This window comes from Thermobia domestica, chromosome 8 (genome assembly GCF_964235325.1).
Source record: "Thermobia domestica chromosome 8, izTheDome1.hap1.1, whole genome shotgun sequence".
Taxonomy (NCBI): domain Eukaryota; kingdom Metazoa; phylum Arthropoda; class Insecta; order Zygentoma; family Lepismatidae; genus Thermobia; species Thermobia domestica.
Window position 1 is genome coordinate 286,616,348 of NC_137461.1, and position 15,766 is coordinate 286,632,113.

General features: G+C 37.5%; 1 protein-coding gene across 1 annotated transcript in view; it reads right to left on the minus strand.

The window, feature by feature from the left end:
• Nucleotides 1-2,072: 2,072 nt before the first annotated feature.
• Nucleotides 2,073-15,766, minus strand: part of LOC145693674 (uncharacterized) — a 47,039-nt gene continuing 33,345 nt past the window's right edge. Inside the window, exons 3-4 of the mRNA XM_081769914.1 lie at nt 10,937-11,133; nt 2,073-4,112 (exon numbers count right to left, since the gene is read on the minus strand). Of these exons, the coding sequence (XP_081626040.1) occupies nt 3,649-4,112; nt 10,937-11,133 (661 nt within the window). The 3' untranslated portion in view covers nt 2,073-3,648. The remainder of the gene's footprint in view (nt 4,113-10,936; nt 11,134-15,766) is intronic.

The following is a 15,766-nucleotide window of genomic DNA, read 5'->3' on the forward strand; positions in this document are numbered from 1 at the left end:
TCAAAATTATATACCTTCATCTCCCAAAGGGAAATTCGTACTTCTCTGTGTATTTATATATATATATGTATAAAAATTTTAAATGCAAGTACACACACTCATAAAAATGAAGTCAAATGTCATTATATACATAAAAATTGGATTATCGGAAGTATTATATACAATCAATGACAGGGTGTTGATCGATCTTTAGAAGTCAAAAATGATAAAATGTCTCGAAAGCCGAGAAGAGAAAAAAAAGTGTCACCAATTTTCCATTTGATCGAATGAATAAATTAGATTGTACCAGAAGATTGAACCAAATGTAGAGTTCATAAGTGATTTTGTAATAACGTGTTTAAAATTACACTAGAAATAAAAATGAAAAACAAGTTTCTGACTTCAGCAGTTACTTTGACACAAAACTGCTCATAGAAAATTTTAATATTATTAACTTTTTACGAAGTATTTTTATTTTTTAAAAGGTTTTCCGCGTACATGTGCAGATTTTGTGCTTCTTACGTCGTTTCCCGTATTTCTTGTAAAACCATATATTTTTTTTTTCGTTGGATGTCAATCATATGCAAACAGAAAACCAACTATAATTTACTTTGAAATTTGAAGAATTTTTGCATTTCTATTCTACAGGGTGTTTCAAAACAACATCGACAACATCATTTGAGAGGTGATTCCTGACACCAAGATAAGACAGAAAGTATAGACCAACCTTGGTGCACAAATATTTCATTTGGAAGTTATAGGGTGCCGAAAACATGAAAAAAAAAAAAAAAAAAGAAAAAAGAAAAAAAAGAACTTGAAAGGAACATAGCTCCAAAACTATGGGACATACCACAGTCGAGTCAAGACTTCACGTATTAACTAGTGTGTGCCCTTTCCAAATATCCAAGTTTCAGAATCCTGCGATACTTCCACAACAATTTTTACAGAGGTAGTTGGTGAGTACTTCAAATTATATGCCCGTAGCCAAACTTCCTCTATAAAAAGTTGTTGCGTGAGTACCTTAGGATTCTGAAACATGTATTTTTGGATAGCGCATGTATTAGTTCCTAAATGAAGTCTTGACCCAACTACGATAGGTCCCATATGGAGCTATGAACCGTTAAAGTTTATTTTTTCATGTTTTCGGCAGCCTATAACTCTGAAAGGAAGCATTTATGCACCCAGGTTGGTCTATACTTTTTGCATTATCTTGGTGTCAGGAATTACCTCTCAAACATTGTCGGTGTTGTTTTGAAACACCCTGTTTAAGACTAAATTAAAGGAAAAGCAATGAAAGTATGATGGGTGGATATGCGAGGGAGAATATCTTGGACAAATTAGATCTCAAAATTTAATTTTTAGTCCAAAAACCTCACGTAAACGTAAGTTTGAATTCTGTTCGACACCCTTATAATCGATTGTATATTAACAATGGCAGTAGCAAAGTAAGATGAAAATTTACAAAGAATGTAGTTACATTACATATATGAGATTCGTTCATTTTGTGCGTTTTAATCTAATTTACGTATTTTCAGTCCGGCAAGTGTTTTAATTGTAGGAACAGAAAATTCAAATCTGTCTAATGTTATAAAACAAAAAAAACTTATTGAATCGTCATATTTTCACAACAGTTTTACCAATTGCTCAAAGTATACAGGGTGTTATAAAAATGTATCACAAATTTTGGGAACAAATTCTTGACATAAAAATAAGAAGAAAAAAGTTCATATAGACCTGTGCTCAAAAGTGGATAGTTTCGGAGTTATAGGCATCCGAAAATGGGAAACAAGTGAAGTTTAACAGTTCATAGCTTCACTACTATGGGACCTATCGCAGTCGTGCCAAGGCTTCACTGATGAACTGGTATGTGAACTATCCAAATATCCATGTTTAAGAATGCTCCAGTACTTGCACACCATTTTATAAGAGAGGTAGGTGGAGAGTGATCAAGTACTCCCAAACAGCTTCTCTAAAAATGATTGTGCAAGTACCGGAGGTTCTGAAAGTTGGATATTTGGATAGTTCACATACCAGTTCATCAGTGATATCTTGACCCGATTACGATCTGTCCTATAGTAGTGGAACTATGAATCTTTAAAGTTTTTTTTTTTTTTTTTTTTTTTTTTTTTTACGTTTTCAGTACCCAATAACTACGAAACTATGCACTTCCGACCACAGGTCCATATGAACTTTTTTTTTTTTTTTTAATTTTGATATCAGGAATCTATTCTCAAAGTATTGTGACATTTTTTTTTGCAACACCCTGTATAATTTTATGTTCAAAGTCACGATTTCTTGAATAATCCAAAATTAATTGATAAAATTTTACTTATGATTGTGAATTAATGGAATGTTGAACTTACAATAGAATGTAATTTTTTTTATTTTATTTTTGGAATGTATTTTTTTATTATCCGGAACCGAATTTTGAATAATTATATTTGATTTATTGTTTTCGTGTCTTAACAATTTGCAGGGTTTTTTTTTTCTGTTGCGTAAAATCAATATTTTTCAGGATACATATGGATATGAAAGATACAAGTTTCAAACCGAAAAGCTTTGTTCACAGTTTAGAACAAGGGCAACCATCTTTACACAACCGATGAGAAATTAGAAAGATTTATTTCATAAAAGCGATTGTGAAAACTTTCGAATATTTACAATAAACTGTAGTATTACCATATTTTACGGACTATAAGGCGAACCTTATTTTTTAAGCATTTTTTTAAATACCCGTAACATTTTTTACCATTTTTATTATTAGATTGCAGGGTTGTCCACTAACAGATCGACTGGTTAGTTTCGTCGTCTCATGTTAGAGTCGCTACGGTTCGCATTGTTTCCAGTGTTTCGCAGAGGTTACGGTCTGTATATTCTAGTCTGTGGTTCTGGGTTTGTGATGGCGGGGCGGGAGGAAGAGAGTGTTAGCAAGGTTGTGAATCCCCGCAACTCATGTTCGTCGCATCGGTGCACTGCTGCTGACAGTTGAATTCAATGTTGCCAGATAGAGATGGGTTTCCCGCGACATCGAATTTGTGGCCATTTTTAAGACTGGCGGGAATTTTAAATCAAACAATGGATATTATTATATTAATTTCGAGTATAAGACACACTTGAACTTTGGAGACAATTTTTCGAAGAAAAACGTGCGTCTTAAAGTCCATAAAATATGGTATAGGCTGCCATTGGATAAAAAGAGAAGGGTTGGAAATAGAGTAGGCTCGAACCGCATCCTGTTCCTTCATATGTTAGCCTGTGCTCTAGAATGCAGATTAAAAAAAAAAAAAGTCTTAAACTGAGAAAAGGTTTTTCTTTGTAGGTGAAATTCAAAAGTTTCTGCTGAAGATGTCTTTATACAATGAGTAAATGACACTTGTAGCTGTGAAGAATATGAATACCACAAGTACTCTGTAAGATATATGAGTATAATCTTTTTCGAGTCTTGTAATAATAGTTTTCAAATATTCTTAAAGTACATTTCGCAAACGTTAGAACATTGTCCCACTGATGTGTTTATCATTTCCTTAAGTAGCTTCCCATGAACAAGTCACATAAGTAAGCGCCTCTTACACTTGTTAAGGATAATAAGGATTGGGCGTCTGATTACGTCTGATGCAACATTTGCATCCTGAGGGACGTACAACCATCGCCGCCGCCAATGGAGCCAACTCAGTTGAGAAAGGGCGGCAGGCTTACAAACGTCTGTTGCTGTTCCTTATCTTTCGCTCGTCCGTTCTCGTAGTCCGTGGGTTCTCGTTTTACGTTGTTCAATAGCGTGCTTACGTCGTCTAGCTTATCAGGGCCAGGGCTGATGGGGCTATAGTCCATGCTCTTCATCGTATTGGCTGCTGGTGGGGGCTGGAACTCCCTCATGGCGTTGTTCGTTTGGTAATCGGGTGGTCGCATGGTGTTTGTGAACAATGATTCATTGATGGTCATTGGTTGCGAAAGCATGGAATATGAATATCCTGAGCTGGGATTACTGGAAAAGGTGTAGGAATTGGGGTCCATCAAATTTAAGTGAGATGGGTCATAGGTGGAGCTGGAATAGGCCCAGGAGTTTGTTCCTGGATTGAAAGGGTTCAGTGTGTTCAGGGCGTTGAATGTAGAACCCAAAGCATTAGTACTCGAGCCTGTAAAAAAACGAAACATAATATTGTTAAAACTCTAAGCGCATACAGTAAGCGAGTAACTTAATTTAGCATTGTCATTATCCAAAGCAGTGGCTGATCTAGAAGATAAAAACGGGGAGCACCCAGAACCTAGACTGTGATAGGTATATCATGCACTATACGCTTTCAAAAATATATAAATAATAGTGTAATATTGCTCCAAAAACTGGGGGCCTAGGTCCCTCGGCTAGATCCGCCACTGATCCAAAGCATCAACGAGATACAAAACATAAGTAGTCTGTGCGTCCCACTAGGAGAGAGAGCAAACAACAATAGATAAACCTACTACGTAACAATGTATTGTAGCACATAAACAATCTCTTTCAGACTTCTTCCCGTTCCTCGGATAGTGTTTTCGCCGAGGGACGTCTTCCATCATTCGTGATGTGCTAACGTGGCCACAGATGCTGAGAACTCAGAAATCTAAAATCCTAAAATCCCATTGTAAACAGCTTTAAAAAATAACCAATAAACCCCTTTTGGGCGGAAAGACAGGAGAAAGTTTGAAGAGCGTTAGGACGTTTGCACACGGCAACGATAATATCGGTGGAAGCCCCGATAATATCGGTGTCGGTGTCGGCGTACTTTGCACACGTCGCCGACAATATCGGTGGAAGCCCCGACAATATCGGTGTCGGCGATAGTTTGCACACGTGGCCGATAATATCGGCGCTGAGACTAGTATTGGACAGGACGTGAAAGAGAGAAGATGAGTCCAGCTATCAACAAGAGATATCTTCTTGCCTTGTTGTACTTACGACGTAGAAACAGGAAATGTAGATCGCGAAAGCTTTGGGTTCATCCATTATTGACTGTGCGTTATGTAGAAGGTGCTTTTTATACACTATATGAGAAATTACGCGAAGACGATGCAAAATTTTTTAATTACTATCGCATGTCCACACAAACTTTTGATTTTTTAATAGAAAGAATTGGAAACCATATTCAACGCCAGCATACAGAAATGAGACCCTGTATTCCACCCATAGAAATGTTGGCAGTTGCAATAAGTCATTATTATTATTATTATTATTATTATTATTATTATTATTATTATTATTATTATTATTATTATTATTATTATTATTAAAAAGATTTTAAAATATTCGAGAGTGGGTATACGTTATGGCAAAAATTTCTAGAATATCACTTTCAATGGAAAAGAACGTTTTTTCCCGTCGACGGGCTTTAACTCAAACGAACAATTATACAAACAAGCGTTTTATCCAGTCAGGGATTCCGCCAGACCCCCCTCCCCCCGATAGGGGGTGTCACCCCTAAACTTCGAGTAACACCCTCCAAACTTCTGCCTTGATCCTTGCCTGAATAGGCGATTTTTCACAATTATTTCATGTTTTGTGCGAAGAAGTCCTATTTGAATATAGAACTTTCAAACGATTGAAAGAATAAGTTTCTTCAAGGGATTTCTAATGAAACTTTCCTGTGAAGAATATAAATCCATTATATTTCCTAATTTGTCAGCTCTGGCAACAAAACGTGTGCTTGTTCCAATCGGTACCGCTTCAGTCGAGAGATCATCTTCAACAATGAATAGAATTTTAACTTCAGAACGGTGCCGGCTCCCCCAGAACACGTTAATAATTTGAAGGTGTCCTTGGAAGAACCTTGTTTACTGATGTTTGAAGTGAAAATAAAAGTGTTGAGGCTGATTTTGAAAATTTTATAGGTTGTGCACAGGCCCATCCGCCCGTATCCAAGGGGGTCTAGGGGACGGCCCCCCTAAATTTTTGCTGCCCCCTCCTAAAATTTTCACGGTAGGGTTGCAAATGACCTATAATATGGTGATGAACTATAATATGGTTGGATCGGGCCATAAGGGTTAAAATATCATACGGAAAAATTTTTGCCATCTCTAAAATTGTAAGCAAAACTAGAAAGGTAAGAACACAAGAATACACAACCTTTTCACCCACTCACTATAGCTAAACTGGAGAACTCTTTCAGGGGTCGATCCCGGTACAAAGGGGAGAGGGAAAACTTGCATACATAGCTCTGGTCTTTGTTTCCATTTGCCATTCCACAAATTCTTTTAAAAAATGGGAGTTGCGTTGGAAGTTAGAGAAAAGATGTGCGACAAGTGAAGCGTGGAGTCACATCCCTGTTTTTGAGATCACAACCAAGAGAATGCCAAATGAGTCACTTGTCCTCGGGAGCTTTGAAAAGAACGTTTGATTATCCTAGGTTCGTTTCAAAATAATAATAATAATAATTCTACTTGTCAATAAATATTCTATTCAATCATTGCTTATCGAGTGAGACCGGGAAAATTGTGTGCACACAATTCTGATGTAAATAAAAGAAAGTAATAATAATCAGGATTTTTCCATATGCTTATGTTCACAGAGTATCAAACTTTGAAAATTACGCTTGAATTAATTTCCAGAATATAATAAAACTTAAATGCATTAGTAGATTTAAAAAGATACAATCAAAGAGAGAGAGAGAGAAAGAAAAAAAAGGGAGTAGAAAATAATCAACGGAAATTGGTTATGTAAGTTTCCTATATTCTATTTGATAACTATTTAGAGGGAAATCAGTACTCTTCAGACTTCCCACATTTTATATTTATTTAATAAAGGGAATTAGCTACTCCAAAACAGAGACTGTAAAAAAATAATATGCTGTTCCAAAGTTGTTTATAGGACAAGATAATAATAATATTATACAATTGTAATAGAAAAAATGGAAACAGCAAAATTCCAAAGAAAAGAAAAAAACAAAAATACACAGCGCCTTGTCACTCTCTTCATCTAACCCGCTGGCCGGCCGACATTATCGGTGGCGTGTGCATCCAATCATAAGAAAACATTGCCCCCGACAAAATCGGTGTCGGCGGTACCGCCGACAGTATCGGGGGCTTGGCCGACAGCATCTGCGTGTCGGAGGAACGGCCGATAATATCGGTGGCGTGTGCAAGCTACGATTTGAATACATTGAAGTCGATTTCACCGCCGACATTATCGGTGGGACCACCGATATTATCGTTGTCGTGTGCAAACGCACTTAGGCTTCCATTTATGCCCAGTGGCAATTATCCTGCCCACTCCAGTCGAGTTCTGAGATATATATAGGGTGTCCGGAAGTGGGCGTACCCCTAATGGTGTTTTCTGACGGTTTTAGGTTTTACCCACTTTTGTTTGGTAACATTGCTTGGCATTGTCTGCCACGATTGCTATTCATGTTCATTCACGATTCAGCACTTCTCGATTCACATGTGCAATTATCTGAATTAGACATTTCCTGGTCGCTGGATTGGAAGAAGTTGTACATCTTTACCAGCTCCCTTTGCCTGGCCTCCAAGTAGTCCCGATCTGACGATGCCAGACAATGCTCTCTGGGGTTTCATAAAGTAACAAGTAAGAAACACTCGATATCAGACAACGCAGGAATTACGAGCAGCTGCGGAACACGCCTTCATCCTCGTGACTCCGGAGTATATCCGCAAACATCTGCGAGAACTTGGCGCAGAATTCAGCTGTGTTACGACATGGATGATGATCATACCTATGTTTATGACTCTTTAAGACTTCAAGGTAACTGTGTACAGATATTCTACCATAACAACTATATTGTTGAAACTAAACGGGGTACGCCCACTTCCGGACCACCGCCGGTATATATATATATATATATATATATATATATATATATATATATATATATATATATATCGTGTGTTCTATAAATGGCGCCCACGGACAACAATGCTATTCTTCAGTACAAAATAAAGAGAAAATCCTATATAATGGTATACCCTCCACGGCCAGCTTCAATCCCTAAATGTGGCAACGTCGCAGATTAACTTGGAACCATTAGTGTTGCTCTACGAATCCATCAAACAGCTACATTGGTTGATATGCTATTGCTAATAAGTGCTGATAGTGACAACGTACATAGATTTTAACTTCCATCTGGAAAGAATAGATGTAACAAATCTTATAGACTATATTTTTTTTTTTTTTTTTTTTTTTTTTTTTTAATCTACGACATTGTCACAGTGCTATTCGCGTCTCCAGACGAAAATCCGAAAGTTATAGAATTATATATGTTTTTCGCTTTATTTTGACTTGTAGAATAGTAGTCCTGTAGTCCGTAGGTACCATTCTTAGAATACTCGATATAGTGTTAGTCCAGGTATTTGATTGAAAGTATGAGAGCTATTCATAAAAGAAGTAGTGTTGTTAAAATTTAAATAATTCATTATACAAATATTCGAAAATTATTAGCATAACGAATAATTGTTTGAATTTTGAAAACGAATATTGGGATATTAGCATAATTGTCGAGATATTCAAATATCAAGAGAAAATGTTCGAATAATTTTAACAGCATTTTTTTTTTTTTTTTTTTTTTTTTTTAAGTTTGTTCCTCACAGAAAGCAGAGTTAGGGCCATTTCAGAGAGTGGATTAAAGCAAAACAATGAAAAAGATGCCTGCAACATATGGTGTGAGTGAAGTAACCATAGTGGATTAGTGTCGAAATAGGTATAAATGTACGAGAAGCGTACAAGTCGATCCGGGATTTCTTTTCGTTTTTCTTAAACAGGTTTAAAATCGAATCCATAGTGGAGGTAGTACATGCTGTAGGAACTGGCAACTGTGTCCTATTACTGGATGACGGTACTCATTTCGTGTACCAATCTGGAGACCGTTATTCAAGATGGCGAATAACAGCGTGAACAGGTACACGGAATACCGTTTGGTGATAAAGTTTTTAGTGAAAGAACGTATAAAACTGGATGAAAGTTGCAGAACACTTCAGTCACAATACATTGGTGAAACATTCAGTCAAAGTATGACATTTCAAAGGTGCAAGATCTTTAAAGATGGCACTACGTCTGTCAATGATGATTCCGGTGATGATGGATCCCAGCCCATAGCAGTTATTCCTGGGACCATTCAACGCGCTGAACAGCTTATATTTGACAATCGTCGCAACTGTTCCGGTATGTGAGTGCGCACCGGGTTCAAAAGCAGCTTTCCACTTTTGACCAGCAATGAATTACCACATACTCCTTATAGCCCGGACTTGGCACCAAATGATTTTCACCTGATTGGACCCATAAAAGAATTCTTCGGAAGTCAATATTTCTACAGTGATGACGAAATTAAACACTTTTTTTCTAGAATGGTTCACATGTACTGTCAAATCCTTCTATACCGAAGCCTTCAAGGCATGAGTTAAAAGTATAACCGTAGCCTGTAAGAGATTATGCGGTAAAAAAAAAAAAAAAAGAAAGTTTCAGTTCTTGAATTTTATTTATATTTATTTATTTATTAGCAGAGTACTCGTTCTTCGCACGTTTCATTTTGGACATAAAGTGCTGAATTTTTATTTAAACGGCATCGGAAGTGTTGCCATTCATCTCAGCGGCCCGGAAAACTATGGATTCGACACTAACATCGGTCATTTTCCATCATTTTAATATCTCTCAAGTTGCAAGGCTGAATTTGTATTTAAACGGCTTCGAAAGTGTCACTGTTCATCTCAGCGACCCGGAAAACTATGTATTCGACGCTAATATCTGTCATTTTCAATCAATTTTAAATTCTCTCCCTCCCCTTCCCTAACAAGGGAAGAGAGGGAGATTATATATCGAAGTGGAAGATGGAAAGCACTAAGGACACCTATTAAGAAACTGTAATAATTTTTTTCGGAATGCATATACTGTGAGAGTTATATGAATATACAGGGTGTCCAGAAAGACAATTGCCACCCCTAGAAATCGCAAATGGTGAGTTTGATGCCAAAACAGGAAAACACGTGTTTGATCATTTTAAACGTACAACGTAACAAAGCAAAAAAATGTTGACCTCGGGTCAGCCGCAGGGTCCCAGGCGGGGTCCAACTCAAAAATTTCATATGGTAAGGGGGTCAAGTAGCATATTGTTTGAAAGCTATTGGGAAATGAAAGAAGAGGGAAGAAGTCTTGACTCTAAAATGACCCTGTGCAAAATGGCGGCCGGTCAAAATGTCAGCAAAACGTGATTGTAAAGTTTATGAACACCCCCCAGAAAACTGAAACGGTGAGACAGATGTCAAAACAGGAAAACACATGTTTCATCGTTTCAAAAGAACAATTATTTAAAGTGAAAATATTTGTCCCATGGTCCACCACAGAGTCCCAGACGAGGTCCTACTCAAATTTCACATGGCAAGAGGGTCAAGTAGTATAACATTTAAAAGCTGTTGTTAGATGAAAGCAGATGGAACAAGACTGGACACTATACGATAACGCTGTGCAAATGTCATGATAACAGTACTGTAACACTATGCACTTTTATCAAACGGAAGTCTGTAGGAAATCAGTTTCAGACTACAGTATATTCAAACCATTTCCGATGCGTTCTGATACGATATTCGGTGAAAATAGGAAACCTTACAATTAAAAATGCATATGATTCGCAAAGTACATGCATTTAGAACAATAATATTACAGTTTCTTAATGAACATAATTAGCACTTTCGATTGGTGTATAAACAGTCTTCCAGTTTGATATATAATCTCCCTCTCTTCCCTTGTAAGTTGTACAATCAAAGTGAAATAATAGAAACCATCCCAGGCCCAAATCTCATCTATGTGGCAAATTTGATCGAGATCGGTCGGGTGGTTCAAGAATGGAGTCACAAACATAGTCACTTACGTATTACAAAATGTCCCGGATTGACTAGAACGCCCCTCGTACCATAATATATTAAGGTACTTATTTATACTGCAAGCCTAACTTAATCTATTACCTCAAGAGTTGTTTCCACAACCTACCTGTGGTCATGTAGTTTGTTTTCCGTGGTGGTTCTCTTTTCCTCCATTTGGCTCTTCGGTTCTGGAACCAGACTTGAACCCTAGACTCACTAAGGTGAAGTTTCAGTGCAAGTTCTTCCCTAGCAAATACATCAGGATATGGCGCTCTTTCAAAGGCTCTCTCCAGTTCTTCCAGTTGGTAGGCTGTGAAAGTGGTCCTGCAACACAATAATTAGATTATTGTTACAATTTTCGGAAACAAAATGATAGTCACAAAAATTAAATTTTATTTCATTCATCGATTAACTTTTTTTTTTTACGCAGTGCAGACTCCGTGCAGACAACATGTTTCTTGAAAATTCCGTAATTTTTTGAAAAATTATTATTATTTAAAATGAAAGAATTCACTTTCTTGTCTTTTATTTACATCCCCAAAAATAAAGGGGCTGCGCTGGTTTAGTGGTAGAATGCTCACCTCTGGTGTGTGGAGTCCTTGGTTCGTTTTCAGCTCGCGCCAAGTAGGCTTTGTGTGAACAAATATCGTGTATATGGATTTTCACAGGGTTCTCTCGTTTCCTTCCATTTTCTTCACTCCACCATTTCTTTCAGTATCACTTTTATCACCGTCTCCTTTAGCTTCGGTGCATAAACGTGGAAAGTTTAATTAAATCAATTATTTTTCACTCAAAAACTGGGGGGCTACCCCTCTGGCCCCGAGCTAGACCCGCCACTGCCCGCAAATCTATGGGACAGCTCTGAAGGGAAGATGGGCGAGAAGTAACGAAGTAGTACATATTACGTTGCGATATCTGCATTGTCAATTCATACTGACTTGAAAGTTTCTAAAGTGAATTGCGTGTTGCTAAATTGGACAGGTTTCTGTACGGAACTTCTAGGCTAGAACACTCGCTAATGCAGAGGAGTTATTTGGAGGAGAGATATTTAGGAGGCCTCTTTGACGATGAACATAAGCTCGAAGTATGGAGTATTACAACAACATAGAATCAAGTAGTAAAATTACATATAAAATTTTAGCATATAATAAGGTACATGATATACAGTAGTTACGAAAACTCGGCCTAATGTATACCGAAGAGTGACCGAGTTGGTGAAAATGGCGTGTTGTCGGGAATTGGGTTAAAAAAGAATAAGTATGAGTGTTTTCTCAGAAAATACAGTACTGTACTTATGTGTATTGGTTGCTTGAGAATACAACACAGAATAAACTGTACACCTTAAACAAAGGAAAAGTACACTCATGTCCAAAATTATTGTCGCATGTGTATAAACATGTTGTTGTAGGTATATAATTTGATAACGAATTCGTCCGGTATTTCTTATAATGTTAGTATGTGTATAATCGGCAAAGATATCTATGTGGCAAATTTCATGTCAAAAGAGCAGTAAATAAGAACAATAAAACTTTCTTGTCCATTTAGCAACATTTTGTTTTACTCATTCTAATTTTCGTATTTATAATTCTTTTAGTGTGAAATTTACCACAAATATACATTTCCCGATTATACACATAGTATCAGTATTAAAAGTACCCTGCAAAATCATTATCAAATTATATTCTTACATGGAGACAGTTATAGATATGCGACAATCATTTTGGACATGAGTGTACATACTTCATGAAGGCATAGAGCCTTTACCATACATGAAAATGAAGATTAGTAAATACACACTGTACAATAATTTACCTGATAAAACAGACCTGACGCGAGAAAAAGGGATGCGGGAAGAGGGAGGACACGTACGCGGGCAATGATCTTAAACGGGTATACGCGCGGGATTTTTACGCCTTGCCAGGGTGTGGCCAAGTTATCGACTTTAGTTGATTTTAACGTCCCTTTCAGCATCGAGGCTATATGAGAGGGACTTACTGATTAATGTGGAATCCGAACCACATGGGCTAACGCCGGGAATCAAATCCGGGTCTCCCACGCCAAAGGCGCATACCTATGCTATTCACTTAGCCACGAAGGAACTCTGCCGAGTTATCCAGTGCCGAGTTTTAGAGACTCTACTATACTGATTTGTTGGTAGATTTTATATGATAAATTGTAATTGGGATGATGCTAAATAGCAAAGTTAGAAAAAATTCCTTTTGAGAGGGAAGTCAATCATTTCATCACTGCTTTTTCTTGGATCCGCCACTAGTCTAGGATCATAAACTGAAATTGACGGTTGGTTACCTAATGTGCTAACCACACATCACCCAACTACGACACCGTCTGGGCTTCCAAAGCCTTTATGACCTAGAACAGCAGGGAGTTCCTCTTCAATTTCCTCCGCCCTGTTTGTTTATTGTCTCCTGCTGTGGTCTCATATAGTCATGGGTGCGTGATCTGTTATATAACATCCACCCTGACTATTGTCGCAAACAACAAAAGGAAGCGACAAACGCTGTTTTTGTTGTCATTTTTAGAATAAATAAAAATAACACAGATGATTCAGATGGAATGTGTGTGACAAGGTGTTAATAGACACGTGTCTTTCATATATATATAAGTTTCATAAAGAGAATTCACCACTAACACCATATGGTCCGCTACTCATTTTTACCATTTAAATTGCCACCCCTGGAGAAAAGTGTGTACGTGATGCGAGTGGTGGGAGGTGACCACATATGGTTAAATGACTTGGCGTTTAATTAAAACAACATATGCGATTTACACGATTAAGCGTTTTTTTTTCCTTTGAAGTGTGCGTGAGGGACATAACAGAAAAAAATACAGTAATAATAATAATTATTATTATACCATGTACTCGTGGTTGAAAAAGTTAAAGAAAAAAAGAGGTCAGTTTCACACTTCTACACCTAGTTTAAATGGATTTTAAACCTTTATTTATGCATATAGACCACAAAATGCATTGTGGAAGATGGAAATATGCAAAAGTGACCAGAGGTATAACAACCAACTGTATGCCAGTGTTTGTAGCGTTTCTTAAGAAAGATTCCCTCGATGGACACAAAATGTTCCTTTTCTTATCAAATTTTCCCTAGTTTGAGTGTTTAATTCCTATGACAGAAGTTACGTATGATAAGATTAATCTATCTATCTTTATATACACGTGTATATATATATATATATATATATATGCGAGTTAACTCTTGAACCACACGACCAATCTCGTTCAAATTTTCAACTCATGTGGTTCGGATTCCACGTTAATCAGTAGGTCCACGTCTCATATAGCCTCGCTGCTGAACGGGACGTTAAACTCAAAATCAACTCAACTCAAATTTTCAACAGAGATGAGGTTCGGGCTTGGGATGGTTTTTATCATTACGGTGCAACTTAGGGTTGGGGAAGGGAGGAGATATATACAAATGGTCGAAAATGGCCAATATCACCCACATAGCACATGAACGTCCACGGGATGTCCGAGACTGATTCGCAATAGACAACGGGACATCACGGCGGGAATGCGGCGTACGATCGACACTGCGTACGATCGAAAAATTCAGCTGTCACTATTTTATTTGTCAGTTTCATTTCTATGCAGTTTCGATCGTACGCAGTTTCGATCCTACGCAGTTTCGATCCTACGCAGTTTCGACGCTACGCAGTTTCGGTCGTATACAGTTTTGATCCTACTCCGGTTTTTCCCTATATAACTTCAAAAAAATACTATTACTTAATATCCTGTGATTATAAAATAATTGTTTTTTTATTGTTCGATCATATGACCTCATCTGTTTTCGATCCTACGCCGGTTTTAGTTTCGATCGTACGCAGTGTCGATGCTACGCAGTGTCGATCCTACGCATGTAACCCCTCACGGCATCATCCGAATTTGCTCCCGGGACATCCACAGGACCTCCGTGGGATATCCAGATGTTCGCTTATATCCCGAATAACGGGATATTCAACGGGACCTCAAATGGATGTCCACTGGTAAATCGTGGGACAGTGTGGTCCTAGGTATGTCCGGCGTGGAATTTCCCTGGGATCTCCTGTCCCATCCGGGACGTCCCGTACATATCTTGCATGGAAATCATTTAGAACGTCCATGGGATGTGTACTCATTGTCCCGATAATCCCGGGAACTATATGGGATAATTGGGATCAAAATGGAACGTCCTAGGGACGTCATGTGCTATGTAAGCAGTGTTGAATCCATAGTTTTCGGAGTCGCTGAAATGAACAGTGACACTTCCGATGCTGTTTAAATCGAAATTCAGCTCTGCAACTTGGGAGACGGGGAGGAGAGGAGAGGGGGATATATATATGTATATATATATATATATATATATATATATATATATATATATATATATATATATATATATATATATATATATATATATATATATATATATATATATATGATCGAAAATGACCGATATCACAGAGCGCTTCAGTGATAATAAAAGGTTGTTGTTCATTTGACTTTAATTTCCCTTTCAGCAGCGAGGCTATATGAGACGTGGATCTAATGTGGAATCCGAACCACATGAGCTTTCGCCGGTAATCGAACCCGAGCCTCCTACGCCAAAGGCCCGTGTGCTAACCGCTTAGTCACGAGGGAGCTCTAATAGTAAAAAAATGTCTGACTAACGGAACATATTAATAATTTCTCTTATTTTAACCCAGCAAAGCAGGTAACTGACATTGGTTTAGCTATATTAAAGGAAGTGTCAAACGCATTTGTTTTGTTCATTTGCTTTATGCTTCTATTTTATTTATACTTTTTCCTTCGCTTTTTTTTAAAACAAAAAATACATACAAATACACCTAGCCAACAATCGGTGCAAGTTATAGTACTTTGAACACACACAGGCCCGTAGCCAGGCCAAAAATGTAGGGGGGCCCGGTAGAAATTAGGGGCCCGACCCAA